Below are 23,996 nucleotides of genomic sequence, written 5' to 3'. Positions count from 1 at the left end.
GTGAGAATATTGCTTAACATTATTTTTTCCCTCTAAGAATGTCAGATTCAGTTTTTTCAATCTTTGTATTGAAAATTTGTTGGTATTACTTCTCAAAGAAAAGATGAGATCAAAAGTGCCAGAATCAATAATACATCAGTAGATTGCTTAATATAATAGCATTATCTGGTCTTTCTGAATATAATTTTATAAGCCGGAAGAGCAAAATTTGATTCCTTCAGCCATGGATGTACCTTTAGTATTCTCTTCACTCTTCCTGTTGTTATTATATGTCGAAAAGTTGGGGAAGCTGAGTCAGAGGGAGAAGAAGGGATTTGCTCAGTCAGAATTGAAGCTGAGCACCAGATTCTGGTCTTATAATTCTGATCCCATCACTCTACCTGGGATTACTGTTGACTCAGGACTGTATTATCTCATGAAGTGGGTTCCCTGTGCTGTCACTAGATAGGAGTGCATTTGCAGAATCCCATCTTTTGAAATGAATGCTCCCTAAGTGATAAAGATCCATTTTCTCTGAGGATGTAGGAATCAACTGCTGCAAACACTTCACTGATTACTTAGGGGAATTTTGCCAATGTATTGGCGAGGATTGGAGGGTCTTTAGTATCTTATGTGTCTCCTCAAACTTATTGGGAACAATCCCTTCCCCTTCCATACCACTTCTAAGCAACAGCATTTCTTTAATTTATTTTCATATTACTAGACAACTTAGGTATTCATATTTAATATCTGCCTTGAGCTTTAGGTTCTTTGACTCCTACATATTAACACTGGGTTGCTTTTATCTCAGCTTACCTTAGCTTTTCAGTCTTAAATTGACAACTTGGCCTCGAGTCTTCCTTCTGGTCCCTTCGGATTTGCTGTTGAAATTTGCTGCTATGGCATTTGCACTGTGGCCTCCTCTTGTGGATTTTGGCTTATCTTGCTCATCAGGCCCAGAGCAACTTCCATTGCATTTGTAGGAGTTCCCTGACTCATTCTTTATACATTTCTATAACTGAATCTCAGACACCCCACTTTGCTGAAGCTTTTTCCTGCCCTTCTCACAAAAGAGAAGCGGCAGAGGGATGTCGACAATTTTCGGGTGAATGCGTAATCTCTACTTTACAAGGTTGCGAAAGCATTTTACCAATGTGATTCTCAGAAAGCCAGATTTGAGCTTATGCAGGTTTTAAAGAGTGTCACAAATAGTCAAATGTATTTCCAAACTAGCTTAAGCTGATACTTGATGGATCTAAAGAAGGGGTTGTTTGAGAAGGCAAAGGAACTCTAAGTTTTATGATCAATAGTTAATTAATTGGAAATTCTTCACCCAGTTAAGGAATAGCCAAGCCTTACATGTTACCCTAAGCCTTAGAAGTGAATAAATACTTTCTCTAACTGTTCTTTCTGAACGGGATGCTGTTAATAATCAATCTCTTTTGAAATGGCACTTACTTACCTCACCCCTATGAACTGAGATTATCTCTAGATGCCTTGAAGTGTTATATATAGACTTCTAATATAAGGGATTAAGAAATGTTGTAGAGATAGAATATAGCAAAAACAGATTGTGTCAAAGAGAGTGAATTCTTTACTTTTGTCAGTATTACTCAGTAGAATGCATGAGCTTTGTTTGTAGCGCACTTTAATAGAAAATTAATATCCTTAGCGAGCCCATGTACCTACTCTAATTTAGGTTTTCTATCAGCTTTGTGTAGTTAAGTGATATGAATAATTTAGAAGGAGGTTTATTTCTATAACAAATTATGAACCTCTGCCCTAAAAGATGGTTCTAAAACCTTAGCTGATTCCATTTTATTATTTACTGAGAATGGATTTAGTATATCTCTGTTGGTCATTTGGGAAGGTGCTTAATGAAACAGCATCAACATTTACTTGAGTTTATATTTAGACTCTTGTCACTTATATGCCATTTCTCAAGTAGTTGAACTCAGTTTTTACAAGTGGTCTTTCAGTTTCTGGCCTGGTTTCTAGGTCTTTGCTGATCAGTAGACATATGTTGCTGGTGTGCTGCTGTGTGCTGCTACCACAGAATACCACAGACTTGGTAATTTGTAAAGATCAGACATTTATTGGCTCATCGTTCTGGAGGGTGGGAAGTCCACCATCAAGGTTCTGGCATCTGGGAAGGGCCTGCTTGGAGTGTCATAACATGGCAGAAGGCATCACAAAGCAGAGGGGCAAAGAAGGCAAAAGAGAGCAAGAGGGGGTGAATCCTTTCCCCAGATAATGTATTAGTCTATTCCTGGGAGCAGAACCCTCATGATGTAAACACCTCTTCAAGGTTTGACCTCCCAATCCTGCCACAATGGCAATTAAATTTCCATATGAGCTTTGGATGGAAAAAACTTCTAAACCATAGCACAAGGCAAATGAAGCATTATGTTGTCTGAGAACAGTGAAACTATAGATGTCAAGTAGGAAGTGTTGGAGGATCTGTTATAATTATTTTTTCTTTGCTGAGAATATAATTAAACTTCACAAAAGTTGAGGATCACTGCCACTAATTTTGGACCCTCAACTCAGAACACATCTAAATAAGACAGAAAAGAAGAAAACCTTATTGTAGAATCTTGTTGACATTTCTGTATTACATTCAGAGTTCCAGCAAAATCTTTACAGCGTTAATACATCTGTGGGGAATGTCACCTTTTTTCAAATAGGAAAGAACAGGAATTCATGTAACATTTCCTTGAGGCCTCCATTCCTTTCCCGATTTTAAAAGAAATTGTATTTTTAAACCACATTTCTCAGTATTGCTATCCAGGTAATATGGGTAGAATTTTTTTTGGCAATGTGGGGATGAAGCAGAAATCCTAAAGATTCTTTAAGGTTCGGTGCCTCTATATTCTTATGCATTTTGACAGAGAGTCTACAGGAAGGAGAATGTCTTCTTTTGCATGTGGAAGCATCTAATGGCAGCATTAGTGTGGCGCTTGTGACACTAATATTGGAGCTATATATTTAGCTACTCTGTATAGAAAATAGTTGCACTCGAGCAAATCTGTAGAGTTTATTTTGGGAATCTTGAAGATTTCCTAATGTTGATGAGAATTGAGTCTGACTTTAGAAACCTCAGGGTATAAATTGTGCTGATAATTGGTCTGAGTTGAACCTGGAGAAAATGCTGATGTGTTCACTCTAAAGCAGAGTGATTCATCATGTAAACCTTATCATGGCAGCACTGGCAGAAGAGAGAGAAGTGATGTAGGGAATGAGAAATTAAAAGTAACTGGAAATGTTGGTTATAACATGCACAAGAAACTTTTAGGTCCTTCAGGGAAAGGTTGCTGGATAGCCATATTCTTTACCATTTCAATTAATCAGTGTTTTCTGTTCTGTTTACAGAAAGTGTCCTTTCTTTCCATGCAACTTGCATGAAATTCTCTTCACCCTCATCCCCATTGTTCTATGCTCATGGGATTATTTTTCAGCTTTTGTGGCTTCTCAGTTAAGTAGCGTTCAGAACCATGGCCAGTCGTGGTTCAGAACTGGCTATTCCAGTCCCTACACAGCAGTAAAGGCAAGTGCTGTAAGATTATGTTTGTGTTGAACATTTTTTTGAGAAAGATAATTGAGATTCTACAGTTTCAAATATTGTAAGGAAGTGTGTGGCACTAATTTGACATGACTATTCTCAATTTAGCAACTAAAAAGCCTTAATTGGCTTGTTTTCCTTATAAATATGATATTAATGCTAATTTTAGAAAATTTAGAACTTGCACATAAAGAAAACAAGGAAAATGAGAATCATCAGTAATTCTTCCACTTAAGGATAATAATTGTTAACATTGAGTTTACATTTAGTTAACATTTAGTTTAGTAACATTTAGTCTGGTATTTTTTTCTATACATATTATATAAATTAATAAGCCTGTTCTTGCAAGTGCAAGAAACTTATTTATAACTGGAATAAACAAACAAATAACAAGAAAGAATTTCTTTGTTTACTACAGGAAGGATCTGGGTATAGCTAGGTTTTTGGGGAAAGTAATTTGATCTGAACAAAAGACTACAAGAAGCTAAACACAGCAACTAGAAGTAATGATTATTTAGATACTTAAGACACTGGGTACCTTGTAATTTTAATAAGGCAGATGTGCCCTGGTGGTTAAATGTGGGTGAATGGATGTGGTTGTATGAATTCCTCTTTTTTGAGTCCTCACTTAGCTTTTCTTCTGGAAATTCTCTGGCATGTGATATGTGTCAAAAGACATAATATAGTTCTCAATCAGGACAGAACAATGTTCTGAACTCTGTACTTACCCCCAAAATTGCTGTTATCCATTATGTCCATCTAGACTTCTTTGTCTCCTGGTTTTGTTTTCACTACTGTGTTGTTTTGGCATCCCAAGTATTGCCTCCTTGGGAACGTTGGGAGCTGACATCCTTGGCAGAGTATTGAGAGTTTCATGCTTGACTCTGATGATGGTGTCTGTGATGTGGTACCCCTTCCAGGTGTTTTTTTTGCAGATGGAGGGCATCAACAGAGGGCTGGAGCCAAAAGAATCAATATGTGTGAAACATCTCTCGGGGACCCAGCAAATTCTTGGGACGTTAATTTATTAGGGGGAATGCCGTCTTATGATATGCAGATGGAGCAATTGGGTGATTACTGTTTCTGTGAACCCATTTCTTCTCAAAGCCTCATGAATACCATGCAAACTTGGATTAAGTAAGGAAAATGATATCATGGAAGGTAAAATTTGGAAAAAGTCAAAATGTTTGGTTTCATCATTAGTTTAGTTACTTAGTTTAGGCCACCATTGAGGCTCCTAAAAACCAAATGATTGATTTGAATTTTACTTTTCTCTCTGATAGTCTTGGAATATTGAAACAATATTAATAATATACTTAATATAATTACAATTAATATAATTGGGATAATTAATAAAAGAAGGAGCAGACCAAAAAGGCTGTGGGCCAATAATTTTTTAAACATGGAATTTCATGGACCAAACTTATTTTACTGCTGTACCATCATTGAGACTACCCCTTTGAGAATGGCTTAGCAGCATTTTAAAAAGAAAGATACATATTTACATCACTGACAGAAATCTTAGGTTTAATTTTTTAACCCACTGCTTTGGCAGAAGTTAGGAAAGAACTCCACAGAATAAATTATAGAATACAAGGAGTACTACCTTTATGTTCTAAAGAATTCCAAGTGTCTTACAGATACGAACTGAATCCATGTAACGTTTTTGTAATGTAAACCCCAGGTAAATTATTTTTCTACATTTTTAAGATAAAAAGCTATGGTACAGATATTTCTTAAAAATGTCTGAGTAAACTCTAGTTTTTATCACTACTTGCTGGCTGAAATTGAACTTACTCTGCTCCTAAGGTAGTTGGATAATATTATGAAACTCAGGCGCTTAGTGCTATTGACTCTCTACAGCTGAATAGTAATATCATGGCATATTAAGGATAATTTGTGATAATTAACAGCTTTTCTTGAGTGGGAGCTTATTAATACATGGATACCTAAATATGTTTAGAATTATCTATTTTAATGAATACTATTTTGCTGTTTCAGTTTCTTAGCTAATTTGAGAAAGAAAAAGTAACTGTCTAAATTACTTGTCTATAGCCTGCTAACATGTAAATTGTTGGTTATTTTCTGGATTGGTTGGGATAAAGGTATATTAAGGCATGAACAAAATCTAGGTAACTTGTACACATCTCTCCAAAACTTGGATTCCATTTAAAAAAAGGTTGTTCAATGCAATTAATTTGGTGATACACTTAACACATGGAAATTAGCTCTACTTTAACCTGGTGAAATGGAATAATAGGAGGGTATATCAGGACTCTTGGTTGCAAATGACAGAAAATTTAGCTCTGATTGTTTTAAAACAATTTTGCTTTTAATCTAAATTGTAATTGTCAAGTATGATTGAAACATAACTGACTTCAGGCATGGGTGGTTCTAGGCGTTAGAAACCTACACTGCCTTGCTTCTGAGTTATTACATGTTTAATTTATGCTCAGGTAGACTCTTCCCTTAGGGTTGCAAGTTGGCCATCTGTACTTCATAGCTTTTATTGCCATTTTAGCCTCTCAGCATAATGATTTATTTCTTAGTAGTTCCAGCAAAAGGCTGACATTTATTTACTCTGTTTCGCCTGTATCAGGTAAACTGCCCACTCAGAAATGAATTACTGTAGCAAGAAGTTGTGATATTCTCATTGCTCAGACCTGACTCATAGGGTGTGGATTGAACCAAATGGTTATACAAGTATAAAGATGGTTCTCCAGAAGAAAATGGGATGCTGTCATTAGAAAAAGAGCTTAAAGGTGGTTACTAACAGATGGCCACTGCGGTGTGTCTGTGTGTTTGTGTGTATGTGTGTGTGTTTTAAACATTTATATGTTTATACAACTTTATTCATTCAGTTATTCTCATTTCTTTTATTTATAAAGGTGAAAATGAAGTTTGAGGATTTTATATATATATATTTAAGTGTGTTTTTAGAGCGCTACAGTGGTCTGGTAATTATTATTAATAAGAATGCACTACCTTATATCTGCTTAGCCTCCCTCTGTGCCTCATGCCCCTTCTTCCCTTATTCTTGATATCCTGGAATTGCACCTCCCAAGAAAGCATTAGCACATAAGCTTTCCTAAGTTTCTACTTTCTGGGGAATATGAATGAAAAATGGTATCTATCAGACTCACTTAGGGGGCTGTTTCAAATGACAAATATACCACCAGACCATGACAGTCCTTTGATACATTGTATGCTTCAAGTTTATAAGGATGAGAAAAGGTGTAACACCACGACATTAGACTTAGAAATAGTTGACCCAAGTTTCATCCTAACTCTGCTACTTACTGTATGACATTGAGTAATGTGCTGAACCTCTCTGAGCCTCATTTCCCCATCTGGTCAACAAAGGGTCAGCATGATAACATGGGTTCTCAGGGAGGACTGCTTAGGGTGCCTGTGCATCATTAGGCAATTTCCATGCATCTCCAAGCCTCAGTTTTCTCATGTGTAAAATGGAGATAGTAATACAATCTACCTGACAGGTTTGCTTTGAGGATTCAATGAGATTGTCATTCATGCGAAGCATATGTAAAGTGCCTTATCTAATACCTCTGAAAAAGAGTAAAAAGCTGCCCCTTTGAAAGACTGTGAAGATTAGCTGCCTTCTCCAGGTAGCTGTTGGAGCCATTTGGGTTAGGTCTGGGCACCTGAGCTATTGTAGAGCATGACGTAGCTATAAAATGATGTCTTTTTCTAGGGGAAACAAAACTACTGTGATATATTTAATACATAAATTGTGGAAGTTTTAACAACCATGGTATCTACCTACAAACTTTTGTCTCACAATGAAAAACAGAAATATATACTTAAAATGATAATTATGTAAACCAGTTGAGAATAGCACATTAATAACTTAAAAATACTTGTTTCTTTTTATACTTTGGTTTGAAAGCTGAGATTGTACCAGATTGTGGACTCTGCTAAGAAGAAAATGTGAAATCCAGAAGTCCTCATTTAACTTGTTTAAGGGAGTTTATATGTAGACTTGTCATGCTCAGTAGGAATTCTTCGTTGTGATTTCTATTAAAACAATTTTTTTGGTAGCCTGCAGGGTGGCCACAGTGGGATGCTTCCTATACCAAAACCAAAAGGGTGCATTTGCAAAGTGCCTTTTGGTGAATAATGAACCAAATTTCAATTAATTTACTTTCTGACTATTTCATATGCCACTATGATTTTGATGTCTTCTGAAATCCACTACATTTACTGCCTGTATTGTTCATATAGCAATCTGATCGTGTTTTCCTTTAATTCTTTTAAAAAACGAGATTAACCATTGGAGTGTGGCAGCTAACAAATGGGCTTAGAAACAACACATATGGGTTCGAAGTCATATCACTTAGTAGTTGTGTTATCTTGAGGAAGTCCCTTACACTCTTCAGATGCATTTTCCCTATCTATAAGAGTAATGTCAGAGAATAATAAAAGTAGCTATTTCATAGACTTGTGTAAAATTAATGATATAACAAATGGAAAACATTTAACACATTGCCTGGCATGCATAACCATTCAAAAATATTAGTTATTGCTTATTATAGTTTTATCCGTAGCATTTCCCCTACTATGTATTATCTTTTCTTCTCTTTATTTTTTATTTTTATGGGTACATAATAGGTATATATATTTATGGGGTACATGAGATACTTTGATACAGGCATACAATGCATAATAATCACATCAGGGCAAATGAGGTGTCCATCACTTCAAGCATTTATTATTTTTGTGTGTTATAACTTCCAATTATACTCTTAGTTATATTAAAATATAGAGTAAGTTATTATTGATTGTAGTCATCCTGTTGTGCTATCAAATACTAGGCCTTATGTATTCTAACTATATTTTTGTACCCATTACCCATCCCCTACCCCACCTGCTCCTACCAACTACCCTTTTTAGCCTCTGGTAACCATCCTTCTACTCTGAATCTCCGTGAGTTCAATTGTTTTAATGTTTAGTTTCCACGAATAAGTGAGGACGTGCAAAATTTGTCTTTCTGTGCCTCGCTTATTTCTTAACAAAATGTCCTCCAGTTCCATCCATCTTATTGCAAATGACTGGATCTCATTCTTTTTTCATGGCTGAATAGTACTCCATTGTGTGTATATATCACATTTAAAAAATCCATTCATCTGTTGATGCTCACTTAGGCTGTTTCCAAATCTTGGCTAATATGAATAATGCTGCAGTAAACATGGGAGTACAGATATCTCTTCAGTATACTGATTTCCTTTCTTTTGAGCATATACCTAGCAGGGGGATTGCTGGATCTTATGATAGTTTTGTTTTCAGTTTTTTGAGAAACCTCCACACTGTTCTCCATAGTGGCTATGCATTCCCACCAACAGTGTACGAGGATTCTCTTTTCTCCACGTCCTTGCCAGCATTCATTATTGCCTGTCTTTTGGATAAAAGCCATTTTAACCGGGTGATATGATCTCATTGTGGTTTTGATTTGCATTTCTCTGATGATCAGTGATGGTGAACACTTTTTCATGTTCTTAGTTGTATGTCTTATTTTAAGAAATATCTATTTAGGTCTTTTGCCCATTTTAAACTGGATTATTAGATTTTTCCTATTGAGTTGTTTTTAACTCCCTATATATTCTAGTTATTAATTCCTTGTCAGATGGATAGTTTACAAATACTTTCTCCCGTTCTTTTGGTTGTCTCTTCACTTTGTTGATTGTTTCCTTTGCTTTGCAGAAGCTTTTTACTTGATATGATCCCATTTCTCTATTTTTGCTTTGGTTGTTTGTGCTTGTGGGCTTTTACTCAAGAAACCTTTGCCCAGTCCAATGTCCTGGAGTTTTCTCAGTGTTTTCTTGTAGTAGTTTTATAGTTTGAGGTCTTAAATTTAAGTCTTTAATCCATTTTGATTTGATTTTTGTATATAGTGAGAGATAAGGGTCTAGTTTTATTTTTCTGCTATTAATATCCAGTTTTCCCAGCAGCATTTATTAAAGAAACTGTTTTTCCCCAATGTATGTTCTTGGCACCGCTATTAAAAATGAGCTCACTGTAGAGGTATGAGTTTGTTTCTGGGTTCTCTATTTATTCTGTTCCATTGGTCTATGTGTCATTTTTATGGCTGTACTCTGTTGTTTTGGTTACTAAAGTTCTATAGTAAAATTTGAAGTCAGATAATGTGATGCCTCCAGTTTTGTTCTTTGTGCTAAGGATGACTTTGGCTATTCTGGGTCTTTTGTGGTTCCATATAGATTGTAGGATTTTTTTTTTCTATTTCTGTGAAGAATGTCATTGGTATTTTGATAGGGATTGCATTGAATCTGTAGATTGCTTTAGGTAGTATGGACATTTTAACAATATTGATTCTTCTAATTCATGAACATGGAGTGTCTTTCCATTTTGTTATGTCTTCAATTTCATGCCTCAATGTTTTACGGTTTTCATTGTAGAGATCTTTCACTTTCTTGGCTAAGTCTGTTCTTAAGTATCTTATTTTATTTGTAAAGATTATAAATGGGTTACTTTCTTGATTTCTTTTTCAGATTGTTCACTACTGGCATATAGAAATGCTACTGATTTTTGTATAGTTGATATTGTATCATGCAATTTAACTGAATTTATTAGTTCTAATAGCTTTTTGGTGAAATCTTTAGGTTTTTCCAAATACAAGATTATATTATTTGCAGACAAGGTTAGTTTGAGTTCCTCCTTTCCAGTTTGAATGCCCTTTATTTCCTTCTCTTGTTTGATTGCTCGTGCTAGGACTTCTAGTACTATGTTGAATAACTGGTGAAAGTGGGCATCCTTGTCTTGTTTTAGATCTTAGAGGAAAGGCTTTCAGTTTTTTGCCATTCAGCATGATACTAGGTGTAGGTCTGTTCTTCTATTAATATTATATTGAGGTATGTTCCTTCTGTAACCAGTTTTTAGAGGGTTTTTATCATGAAAGAATGTTGATTTTTATCAAATGCTTTTTTAGCATCAATTGAAATGATCATATGGTTTTTGTCCTTCATTCTGTTCATATGATGTATCATGTTAATTGATTTGCATATATTGAACTATTCTTGCATCCCTGGGATAAATTTCACTTGGTTATGATGAATGATCTTTTTAATGTGTGTTGAATTTGGTTTGCTGGTATTTTGTTGAGAATTTTTGCATCAGAGTTCATTAAGGGTATGGGCCTGTAGTTTTCCTTTTTTGATTTGCCTTTGGTTTTGGTATCAGGGTAATATTAGCCTCATAGAATGAGTTTGGAAGTAGTCCTTCCTCCTCTATTTTTAGAAATGGTTTGGGTAGGGTTGGCATTAGTTCTTCTTTAAATTCAGCTGTGAAACCATTTGTTGCAGGCTTTCTTTGCTGGGAGACCGTTTATTATGGCTTTAATCTCATTACTTGTTATTAGTCTGTTCAGGTTTTGAGTCTTTTCTTGGTTCAATCTTGGTAAGTTGAATGTGTCTAAGATTTGTCCATTTCTTCTAAGTTTCTCAATTTATTGGCATATAGTTGCTCATAGTAGTCTCTAATGATCCTTTGGATTTCTGTGGTATCAGTTGTAATGTCTGCCTATTCATCTCTGATTTCATTTATTTGGGTTTTCTCTCTTTTTCTGTTAGGCTAAAGGTTTGTCATTTTTGTTTATCTTTTCAAACAACCAGCTTTTTGTTTCGTTGATCTTTTTTATTGTGTTTTTAAAATTTCATTTGTTCATGCTTTGGTCTTTATTATTTTTCTTCCTCTACTAATTTTGGGTTTGGTTTTATTTTGCTTTTCTATAATAGTTCTTTAAGATGCATTGGAAGGTTTTTTTATTTGAAGTTTTTCTACTTTTTAAATTACCACTTTGAATAAACTTTCTACCCCATCTTTCCTTCCTCTTTATGCCAATAACCCTTAGATTTGCCCTTTTGAGGCTGTTTTCTAGATCTCATAGGTGTGCTTCATTCTTTTTTCTTTTTTCTCCTCTGACTATGTGTTTTCAAGGAGCCTGTCTGCAAGCTCACTAATTCTTCTGCTTGATTAAGTCTGCTATTGAGAGACTCTGATGCATCCTTCGGTATGTCAATGGAATTTTTCAGCTCCAGAATTTCCACTTGACTTTTTAAAATTATTTCAATCTCTTTGTTAAAGTTATCTGACAGGATTCTGAATTCCTTCTCCGTGTTATCTTGAATTTCATTGATCTTCCGCAGAACAGCTATTTGGAATTCTCTGTCTGAAAGGTCATATGTCTCTGTTACTTGGGATTGGTCATTGGTACCTTAATTTAGTTTGTTTGGTGAGGTCATGTTTTCCTGGATAGTCTTGATGCTTGTAGATATTTGTCAATGTCTGAGCATTGAAGAGTTAGGTATTTATTGTAGTCTTTACAGTCTGGGCTTGTTTGTACCTGTCTTGGGAAAGCTTTTCAAGCATTCAAAGGGAATTGATGGTTGTGACTTTGGTCACTGCAGCCATATCTGTGTTAGGCAGCACCATAAGCCCAGTAATGCTGTGACTCTTACAGATTTGTAGGTGTACCACTTTTGTGGTTAAGATCTGAGAGAATTCCCTGGATTACCAGGCAGATACTCTTGTTCTCTTCTCTTACTTTCCTCTAAACAGAAGGAGTCTCTCTTTCCATTTGATCTACCTGGAGCTGGGGGAGGTGTGACACAAGTACCCCTGTGGTCACTACTAGTGGGATTACACTGGGTCAGACCCGAAGTCAACACAGCATTGGGTCTCACCCAAGGCCCACAGTGACCATTGCCTGGTACCACAAATGTTCAGACAAAGTCCAAGAGCTCTTCAGTCAGCATGTGGTGAATCCAGCCAGGCTTGTGTCCTTCCCTTCAGGGCAATGAGCTGAGGGCAGGTACAGAAATGCCATGCAGGAACCGGGACCTGGAGTCAGGAACTTTAGGAATCTATTCGGTGCTCTGTTCTGCTGCTGAGCTGGTACCCACACTGCAAAGCAAAGTCCTTTACACTCTTCCTTCCTCTTTCCTGATGCAGGAGGAGTCTCTCCATTGCCGCCACTGCCCCATGCCTGGCTACTGCCAATGTTCAGTCAAGGCTCAGGCTGGCTGTTCAGTCAGCTTATGGTGAATGCTGCCAGGCCTGGGTTTCTACCTTCAGGGAAGTGGGCTCTTCTTGGCCCAGAGCACGTCCAGAAATGCTATCTAAGAGTGAAGGCCCGGAATTGGGGACCCTAGGAGCATGCTTGGTACTCTGCTGCACTGTGTCTGAGCTGGTGCTCAAGCTGCAAGACAAAGTCACCTTCATTCTTCCCTCTCCTTTCATCCAGCAAGCACTTCTCCCCATGACCACCACAGCTGGGAATTCACTGGGTCACACCTGAAGCCGGCATAGCTCTGGATCTCACTCAAGGTCCATGGCAAGTACTGCCTGGGTACCCTTGATGTTTATTCAAGGCCCAAGGTCTCTTAGTCAGCAGGTGATGAATCTTGCCAAGTCTGGGTTCTTGCTTTCAAAGCAGGAGGTTCCCTTTAGCCCAGTATGTCTAAAAATGTCATCTGGGAGATAGGGCCTGGAATTGGTGCCTTAAGACTCTGCCTAGTATCCTAACCTACTGTGGCTAAGCTGGTATCCAAGTGGGAAGACAAAGTCCTCTTTACTCTTCCCTATACCCTCCTCAAAAGTCCCCCTATACCTTCCCTATACCCAGCTGCACTGCCTGGGGTTGGGGGAGAGGTGGTGCAAACACTTCCTTGGCTGCCCAAGCTGGTGTCTCGCTAAGTCATATGCACCCCAAGTCTCTCGGTTCTGAGCCCAGTACAGCACTAGTAGAAACTTCCTGGAGTTGTGAACTAGTTTATGACACACAATTTTGGAATTTTAATCCCCCAAAATTGATGTGCTGGTTGCTCAGGTGCCTATATGTAATAAATAAGACAGCCTGTGAAAGGGGTTAGGCATGGTACCTAGAGAGGAAGACCTGGAGGTAGTGCTACATTCTTCTTCCATTCCATTTTGCAGAGTCACCACTGTTGCTGTCTAATGAGCAGTGATTCACGTTTTGCTAAATTGAGAATTCCAGACTACAGAGTAATGCTCTGTGGAGTAGAGCCGAGCAGGAATATATACTGTCTATGCTGTTTTTTAGGCAGGAGACCCATGTATTTTTTTTCTGTTAGAGTTGGGGACAAACCTACATCACATCTTTAGAAATGGACAAAAGGTTGATTATCTAACTAACTCTAGACTCTTCCTTTCTAAAAGCTAATTCTATGGAGTATGTATGGACACGAAGGGAACAGACACGGGCCTATGTGAAGGTGGAGGGAGGGAGGAAGGTGAGGATCAAAAAACTACCTACTGAATACTATTCTTATTACCTAGGTGGCAGATAATCTGTACACCAAACCCCTGTGACACAAAATTTGCCTATATAGCAAACCTGCACATGTATGCCTATATCTAAAATAAAAGTTAAAAAAATTAAAGCTAGTTCTGATTTAGGGATCTTTGATGTTGAATGTTGATGAAAAGTGATGTTATTTGTGATTGCTAGTTTCAGAACCACTACGATGAAAAAAGTGACTAAACTTGTGGTAATGTGAACACACTACCCCTTAGATGTATTGTCCAGACTCCAAATTCTGCCCATCATTTCTTCATTTTCATACCCTCTTGATCCCGTAAATAATTAGACTTCACATTTCATGATTGGAAAGGCATTGCAAATATTTTTACATTAAAGTCCTGGAACTTTCGATTATTTTCTACCAGGGATATTAAGAAATTTCAGGCCAGGTGCAGCAGCTCATACCTGTAATCCCAGCACTTTGGGAGGCCGAGTAGGGGGATCACAAGGTCAGGAGATCGAGACCATCCTGGCTAACATGGTGAAACCCTGTCTCTACTGAAAATACAAAAAATTAGCCAGGCATTGTGGTGGGTGCCTATAGTCCCAGCTACTCGGGAGGCAGAGGCAGGAGAATGGTGTGAACCCGGGAGGTGGAGCATACAGTGAGCTGAGATAGCGCCACTGCACTCCAGCCTGGGCGACAGTGCGAGACTCCATCTCAAAAAAAGAAAAGAAAAAAGAAATTTCAAAGCCATCTTTTCTAATCACAAAGTAAAAGATATTCATTGTACCCTGTATCAGTATGTACTTGTACGCAATTACCTTATTTTAATGTTCTGCATATACTTATATTTAGCAGATATTTTTTCTGGTATTGGTTTAGGTGCTAATTTACTTTTTTCTTTAAAGAATGAATTACTTAGTTAATATTTATTTTCCCTACATACATGTAAACTCTGTAAGATCAGAGATCTTTTTATCAGAGGCTGAAGATAAAGCCTGTTAAGCCAAGTAAGAGCATAGACAGTGCTCGGTAAATATTTGCTGAATGGAATACATGAGTGAATTGTAAACACTTTGGAATTTATAGAAAAGTGAACATAAGATAACAGAAGCCCTAGAAATAAACCATATAACACTGAAAATGTACCTGTGTATTTAAATATGCCTGTATATACAGAAGTCCTTGCTTTGTAACGTAGTGCATGACTGTGAAAAAAATGACTTTGAAAACTGAAATTATGTAAAGCGATCCTAATAATCAATGAAAACAGTTACTATTGCTCTTTGACCTTTAAAATTTTTAAATCACTAAAATCTCTCTTGTTGTTAGCTATAAAGGTATAGGGAAATGAAAAAAGATAAAACTAATATTTATTCGGTACACAGCAATTTAAAACATTAGAAACATTGATATTAAGTCGTTTCATTGTACAGTCTTATCAGGAGCATTTGAATAGTGTTTGCCTTCTTCCTGTTGTACCGATGATAAGGAACATGTATTTTTTTTCAATGCCTAGACAAACTGTTGTGCTTTCTAAATGTGAATCAGCTTACATTTTATCCTGTGTGCTTTCCATGTCAAGAAATGTCTCCTAAAATTCCTTGAATGTGAAGTTTTTAGCCAGTATCACTTTCTCTAGGACATCATCATCCTTTTCATCACAATCACTTTCCTTAATTATGTTGATTAATTCACCTTCACTAAGTTCCTCTGACTGCATATACAGAGTCTCTCAATGGTGAATGGCGGCATGGTTTACGTTCCATGGTTAGCTACGTCTTCTCCATTTACGTTTGATACAAATTTTACTTCCAATAGTATTAATTTTTGTTTCTGTACGTTGCCTTCATTTTTGTTGGCCAGTTCCCTCTTTAATTATCCATGTTACATGCATTTATCTTTGGGAGACAAGAAGACAACACATCTACACACTTTGCTGTCTGTGTGTGAACTGAATAACAAACATGCAGTGATCAATCACTGACATATTTTAAAGAAGCACCCCATGATTGGTCAGTGATCATTATGCACGTAATGTTATGAAGTGATGTATGGACTGAAGAGCTAGCAGCAAATTTGTACTTTATGAAATTACTATTAATATACCATGTTAACTGAAATTTGAACTGTATTGTTAGGGAATATGTTATTTAACCTAAATTGTGGTAACTGAAATGCACACATACCAGACTGAGCACAGTGAGGGCTGCCTCAATTCCTAGCTTTATTTTATAGAAATACATATTTATTGTTTCTTTACTAAAATGGGATCATTTAATGTCTATTATTTTTATTTTTAATTTAAGTTTATATGATATACATGTCAAAGAAGGCCAGCTATTTTGACTACATGTTTTATGATTGCATGGTATTTTATTTTATAGTTGTACCATACTTTATTTAACCAATCTTCCTTTTTGGACATTTAGGATTTTTCTGTTTTCTCAGTTATAAACAATGCTAGAATGATCACTTCTGTCACTAAACCTTTGAGATAACTCTTACTTATTTAGAATGAATGTATTTCTAGTGGAATAATTGTTGGCTCACAGGATATATACACTATTTAAAAATTTTCATGTCCTTCCAGAAATTTTCATGTCCTTCAAGCATCTCCCTTTAGAGAGATGTTTCCATTTAGGCTCCTACCAGTAACATAAATCAAGAAGTGATGGGTGCATGACTCCCAAACCCTTGCCCACGTTGGGATTATCATTTTTTAAATTTTTGACATGTAATTGAATTTATTTATTTATTTATAGGCAGGGACTTGCTCTGACACCCAGGCTGGAGTGTAGTGGCATGATCTTGACTCACTGCAACCTCTGTCTCCCAGGTTCAAGTGATTTTCGTGGCTCAGCCTCTTGAGTAGCTGGGATTACAGGCACACGCCACCACACCGAGCTAATTTTTTGTATTTTTTTTAGTAGAAATGGGGTTTCACCATGTTGGCCAGGCTGGTCTCAAACTCCTGACCTCAGGTGATCCGCCCACCTCGGCCTCCCAAAGTGCTGGGATTACAGGCGTCTGTGCCCTGCCATTTTTTGACATTTTAATAGGTAAAACACATTTTATTTTAATGATTAGTTTTGATTTTTAATTAGGTTGAATATTTTTCATGGGTTTATTTGTACTAAATAAATTTTGATCTATGGAATTTTATTCTGTCCCGTATTATAATAGTTTTCAGATGGTAGGGATTTTCTGGTTTTATTGGGTTGTTTGTGTACATATATTTCTATAGATTTATATATGCACGCACGTGTGTGTGTCTGTCTATCCATAATAAATATATTTGTGTGTGCTTGAACTGCATTCACATGTATATAACATTCTTGGTTTTATCCAGGGATTTTGAGAAGTATTTGTGGGCCTTAAATGTGTAACATGACCGTCAATTTCCAACTGCTTTTCTGTCTGTCTCTCTCTCTCTTCTCTTCTTCTTCGTCGTCGTCTTCTTCTTTTTTTTTTTTTGGAAAGGGAGTAACCCGTGACCTGGGGGAAATTCTAGTTAATTTTTCATTACATGATTTTCAGGAGATAGGGTCAAAAGGAGCTAGTAGGGCATTCAATTATGTGCTTGAGTGTGTTGGAAAATGTTTTTTTTTTTCTCCCCCTCAAGTGTACAATATTTTACTTGGGCTTGTTTTTCAAGTGCATTGAAGTGTGACTAAACATTTTTGGGTACTACCATTCTGTAAAGAAGAGGGCCCATCTTGTTAAATATTCCTTCATCAACTTTGCAGTTAGCCAGTTATTGGTAGGGAGAAGCCTGCGAGGACATGAGCTTTAGGCGTTGGACAGAAGGAGGGTGGGTGGGAGGTGGGGACTTGGGGTAACTCAGGATTGGGGTGCTTTGTTGCCCCTCCCACAACTGTATGAAAAAGTGATTGGTTCAAGCTGACTTTTGTCTAATAATTTTGGATGAGTCATAAGTGGAGAAGGCGGGGAAGTGAGTGGTTAGACCTCAGCTCATCTGAGGGCTAAAGGTTCTTTATGACACATCACACGGAATTGGAGTGCTGTCCTTCTGGAGAGTGGTGGAGAACCAAGATACAGTTCAGAACCAAAAGAATAGAGAAGGGCTTTGATTTCTTTTTGGCCTTAGATTGGGGATTTGGGAGGCTCAGCAAGAAATATGTCCACTGAAAATGTGGAAGGGAAGCCCAGTAACCTTGGGGAGAGAGGAAGAACCCGGAGCTCCACTTTCCTTAGGGTCGTCCAGCCAATGTTTAACCACAGTATTTTCACTTCTGCAGTCTCTCCTGCTGCAGAACGCATCCGATTCATCTTGGGAGAGGAGGATGACAGCCCAGCTCCCCCTCAGCTCTTCACGGAACTGGATGAGCTGCTGGCCGTGGATGGGCAGGAGATGGAGTGGAAGGAAACAGCCAGGTGAGGCATGGCTGACTGTATGCAGTACTGACCCAGGGAAACAAGGGCAGGGCAAGATGCTTGATCCTGGAGTGCCGTTCTTTAGCCTTAGCACTTTGAATGGCCAATGGGCATGATGTTGGCTGGGATAAGGAATAAATAATTCTATTTCTTCTTTTCTTTTTTGTTGACATGAATGCAGGGCACCTCTTATTTCACTACTGGGGCATTGTTTCATTGATCCATGTTGCTGTAATTTTGGCTTTTATAAGGAATTAGAAATACAGGTCAATTTGTATACTATTTAATAGTAAAATATTTTAGAGAGATAATAAACTCAGGTACTCAAAAATGACAGCCAAGAGATATGTTTCCAAGTGTCCACATGCCAAGATCTCTTGTGAGATTTTGTGTGACTTATGACTTATTCCCTGTCAAGAGAGAGGTTTTGGCTAGGTACAGTGGCTTGTGCCTGTAATCACAGAATTTTAGGAGGCTGAGGCAGGTGGACTGCCTGAGCCTCAGGGCTCAAGACCAGCCTGGGCAACATAATGGAACCCCATCTCTACACACACACACACACACACACACACACACACACACACACACACAAATCAGCCGGGTGTGGTGGTGCATGCCTGTGGTCCCAGCTACTCAGGACGCTGAGGTAGGAGGCTCACTTGAGCCTGTGAGGTCGAGGCTGCAGTGATCTCTGATCACGTTACTGCACTTCAGTCTGAGTGACAGATTGAAACTCTACCTCAAAAAAATAAAATGAAATAAAAAAGAGATTATTAAAACAATGACGAAAATTGCTCTTATAGTAGTCCCCCCAAGGTTATCCACAGTTTAGCTTTTTATGGTTTCAGTTACGCACTGTACAGTATAGTAAGATATTTTGAGAGCGTCACCATACTTATATAACTTTTATTATAGTATATTGTTATATTCATTCTGTTTTATTATTAATTATTGTTGTTAGTCCCTCACTGTGCCTAATTTATAAATTAAACTTTATTCAGTTTTATATATAGGAAAAAAACCTAGTATACATAGTGTTTAGTACTATCCATGCCTTCAGGCATTCACTGGGGGTCTTGGAATGTATCCCCTGTGAATAAGGGGACTACTGTATTTCAAGTATAAACCTGCAATCTTTTAACTATCCAGCTGAAAGTAGAAGGTTCATCTGAGTTTGGAGTTTAGAGGCCCGGGTTTACTTTGACTCTGTTGCATCTTAGCGACAAGACGCTTGGTTTCTTAGAGCTTTGGTCTTATTATCAATAAAGAGTGGATAATAATGCCTATTACATATTTTATATGTATGGTATATAAAACATAGATTATATATAAATATAGTATATAATGTATTTATAATGTCATGTATTTATATACATACATGTATATATGTATATGTATGAAAATGCTTTGTAAATTGTTAAGCATTACACAAATACCTAGGGTTTCGTTAATTTCATAACAGAGCTTTTCTTTTACATACAGATTCAGAGATATTCTCCAGGCGAGTCTTCTTCTGTGACATAAGGCAATTATGTAATACAAAGACTTTGATTATAATGCAATTCTTGTTCTCTCATTGTCATCATTATGTGCTGATTCCAATGTATTTCACTTTCACAAACAAGATAATGTTAAGATAAACCTTTTATAGTCTATAATTTAATTCAAATCAATTCAACTCAACCAGTGTTATTTGAATGAATAGTTTATGTCAGGCACTGTTTTAGGTACCATGAATATAGCAGTGAGCAAATGAGGATCTTACATAGATCTCTGTATCTTATTAAAAAGTTTGAAGTAAGTTTAATATAATATCTTACAATATGAAAATAAGGAAAACGAAATCATTATCCCAGCTTTGAGTTTAAGAAAAACAAAGCAAAGGTAGATGAAAGTCTTCTTCTGTGGTTACAGATGGAAAAAGGATTTATGGCCGCTATTTTTTTCTAGATAGAGTTAGAAAGAAATTCTAGAGTCAGAAAGAAAATATTTCTTAAAATCACTTTAATCAATTAGAGCAGATGAGCCATAAAGGAGCAATAAGCCAATACCCTTTCCCTTTATGGATGAAAAATTTTTATTTTCTGTGGCATATTTTAAAATTTCTTACATCATACCACTTGTAATCAAGTCTTTATGAAGTTCATTGGATTTTTTGCAGTTTAGTTACTTAGGCTTATGCTTTATAGGCTTATGGATTTATTTTTATTTCCACAATTTTAAGTAATATTGAATGCCTTTAGCCCTTTGGGATTTTTAATACTGAAGAAGCTTCATAAATCAATTTATTTGATAATGGGGGAGAAGTTTTTATTCCTCACCAAGAGTTTCTAGGTAGCTTAGCCTTGCAGAAAGATCTGCTTTAAAAACGTTTAGAACTGATGGAGAATTTCTTATCTTTCATAACTTAAATGATGCTCAGAAAAAAAAGTAATTCTGTTTTACTCCTGGCCCCAACAGTAGTATTAAGGAAAGAGACCTAATTTTTAAATACTTTATTTTCAATTTACTGGGTAATTCTCTTTCTAATAGATATCTACAGTGGGTGTGATTGTTCAACTCTTCTGTTTGATAGTTACTTAATATTTTCTTCTTCTAATTAAAGAAGCTTTCAGAACACATTTCCACTCCTCCTCTCTAATACTTTCTCTTGAAGCTCTTCATTCTTTGCTCTTTCAGGGCTTCTTCCCAGGATACAGCAACTGTTTCTTGTTCCCCTCTCTCAGAACCAATAACATGTGTAGAAAAAATCCTCTGTGAAGTACAATTTTAGTTCCTAGGACATTCTCCAAAAGAAGGCTTCCAAAGCAAAAACTTTTTACTAGTAAATCGGTTTCATTCTTTCTTTCCTTCTTTCCGATAGAAAAATACAGTGTGAGAATTGTCTGGGTGCAGCCTGAAGTGTTGGGAGATTTTGGTCTAGTCTTGGCTTTGCTGCTCATTAGCTGGTTAACTTTGAGCAAGTCATGTAATCTTTCTGAGCTTGAATTTCTTTTTTATCAGATGAAAGTCGTATTGGGTTGCATCCTCCCTAACATTATACATATTTCATAGCTCTAAAATTTCATTCCTGTGTGTATACTGCTATACTCAGCTGTGACTCTAAGAGCTACTTTGACTTTCTTATTTTCATCTTGAAGTTCTTTGTGAGTTGTTATCATAGAGTATAATTCAGGTATAGCTTTCTGTTTCTCATTTCAGTCAAACGCAGGTCATACCTTATTTTACATAATCCCTGGTCCCAGAAAGATAGAGAGATTATAGTTCACTGTATACATAATTCAACATTGAATGATAGAAGCATAGAATTTTCACTTAAGATTTTTAAAGATTAAGATGGTTTTGAATACTTTACCATCCTTGAAGACGTTACTTCTTTGGGAGCACATGTGCCATTTTGCTGATGTAGTCCATCCCCAAGACACCCTACTGCTGGAGAGGAAGAGTGTTGGGAGTGTACCGTGTGTGAAGGCCATGCTGTATAACTTCTCTTTATAGGACTTGCCACAATTGCTGTTGATTAATTCATTATGTATGTGATACTATTGTTTTCATATGGCCTCCCTCATTACATTAATTTATCTGCAGACAGAGACTACCATGTCTGTCTGTTCACTATCACATTTCTAATTCATGGCAGTGTCTGATTCATAATAGGCTCTTAATGAACATTTGTTTAATGTGTGATTGGTTGAGAACTGATTGCCTTTGACAAAGCTGTTCTGAATATAATACTTTCTTAGAAGTATTAATTGACCAAATTAGGGTTCTGTATAATTCTTCTCTTTCTTACTGATAAACAGCTATGGAATGAATGACCCAAGGTACCCAGTATGCCATTGATAAAGCTTAGAAGAGGACCTATGCTTAAAGTTTCAAACTATTTTATTAATATATTGATAATATATGCATTTATAAAAGCACAGATATAATACCTTATTTAATTGGAATCAACTAATCGGAGGGCTAATAGGAGTCTCAAAACTGACATGTCTAAAACTGAACTTCGGATCTACTCTTCCTACAGATTTCCTCATCTCAATAGACAATCCCATTCTTTTAGTTCTTGAGCTAGAAACTTTGGAGTCTTCCTTGATTCCTGTCTTTCTCTACACCCAATATCTGACCAATTAGCAAATTCTATTTTACCCTTAAAGATATTCACATATTCAGAGATCTCACTACATCTCACATTCAGTACTGCTGCAACTCTAGTTCATCCCATCATTTCTCACTGAGATTGCTGCAGATGCCTCCTAATTAGTTGATCTCTTTGCACCTGCTCTTACTTCCTTTATGAACGATCTGCCATGATCTCTTTGACCTTGTCTTCCTTTTCATTTCCTCTGCTTCACTCTGCTTGAGCCTCACTGGCCAGTCATGCTAATCTGTCAGGAACTTTGGACTTGTTGTTCCCTCTGTCTGAAATGTTCTCTCTTCCCTGAACCCCCACAGTTACTTGCATGGCTCATTTCCTCATCTCCTTCAGGTATTCATTCAAATATTACCTGCTTAGTAGTTGTCCTATCTATAATTGAAACCTTCCCCCAATGCTTCCTATCCCTCATCTTTCATTATTTTTGTCCTTAGCACCTGTCATCATTTAACATATTGTATATCTTGTTATTGTTTCTTCCCAATAGAATTAAAGCTCTGTGAGGGCAGAATTTTTCAGTTGTTTTCCCACTATATTCCTAGTGCCTGAAACTACCTGGCACACAGGTCGTTCTCAATAAAGACTGGTTAATAGAATCAATGAATAGAGAAATAGAACCTTTATTCTTAGTTTGCTACTCCACCTAAATTATTTGGAGAGGCTTGGAGTGAATATGCTTCTGGAAATATTCAGCTTTTCAGTAACCTTTACTACCTGGGACATACCCTGCTTTCAGAATGTTTTTGCAATAATTTTTGACTTCCATTCGTGATGTCTAGCTTCCAGATACGATAGTTTTTTTCTCCCATTAAAAGCGCTCAAAGCTACAGACTAATAAATGTTTAATGCTTAGAAGAAATTCATTTTATATATGAAGATGTGACATGAATCTTTTTCTGGCCAACTTATAAATTGATAATATTTTGATTTTCTGTGAAAGCCACAATTGATAGCCTATTTTATTCCATAGACAGCTAACTCTCTGGACTTCTCCAGCTCCCTGTAGGTTCTATTATAAATCTACACCCCTCAGAACTCAATATCATCCTTCTTTCTCTTTTAAGACTCTATACTTTTCAGTTGGCTAATGATTTCTTACATATTATTGAGATGGCTAATGATTTCCTACACATTATTGAGATGAGGAAATCTGTAGGAAGAGTAGATCTGAAGTTCAGTGTAGGGTATTCTTGCAGGAATATCCGACATTGAGCATCATCATTATTATGGCTGTAGTACTACTTCAGGAATTTCAGGTTGGCCCTGTGCCTGAAAAAAATGAGAATTGTTTCAATTACAGGGGGACATGTTCCCTTTTAAGTCATGGAAAGCACAGTAGTTATACTATGAACAAGTTTAAGTATTTATTTATATGAAGTTTAAAGTAACACTCAACTCCATCACCATCCCTTCTACATCCTTCACCTGTTCTTGCCTTTCCTAAAAGTTAGAACTATGAATTTTCAGTGGTTCTTCCAAAATAGAGCACAAGTTGAATACGGTAAAAAGGGTAGACTTACCAGACCTGAAAAATTGTTTGGAATAGGTCAAGAAGCCTGTGCTTCCGTTAAGAATGTCTAGGTGACTAGATGTCGGCTAATGG

General features: G+C 36.8%; 1 protein-coding gene across 5 annotated transcripts in view; it reads left to right on the top strand.

The window, feature by feature from the left end:
* The window catches only part of SLC4A4 (solute carrier family 4 member 4), a 385,984-nt gene that overhangs the window by 137,940 nt on the left and 224,048 nt on the right, over positions 1–23,996 (top strand). For all 5 annotated transcript variants that reach the window (XM_025386057.1, XM_025386053.1, XM_025386055.1 and 2 more), the window contains one exon: positions 18,102–18,237. In XM_025386057.1, coding sequence (XP_025241842.1) covers positions 18,102–18,237 — 136 coding nt within the window. The remainder of the gene's footprint in view (positions 1–18,101; positions 18,238–23,996) is intronic.

The sequence above is a fragment of the Theropithecus gelada genome, chromosome 5 (assembly GCF_003255815.1).
Source record: "Theropithecus gelada isolate Dixy chromosome 5, Tgel_1.0, whole genome shotgun sequence".
Lineage (NCBI taxonomy): Eukaryota > Metazoa > Chordata > Mammalia > Primates > Cercopithecidae > Theropithecus > Theropithecus gelada.
Note: the sequence above shows the minus strand (reverse complement) of the source record. Positions and strands in the feature narration are given on the sequence as shown.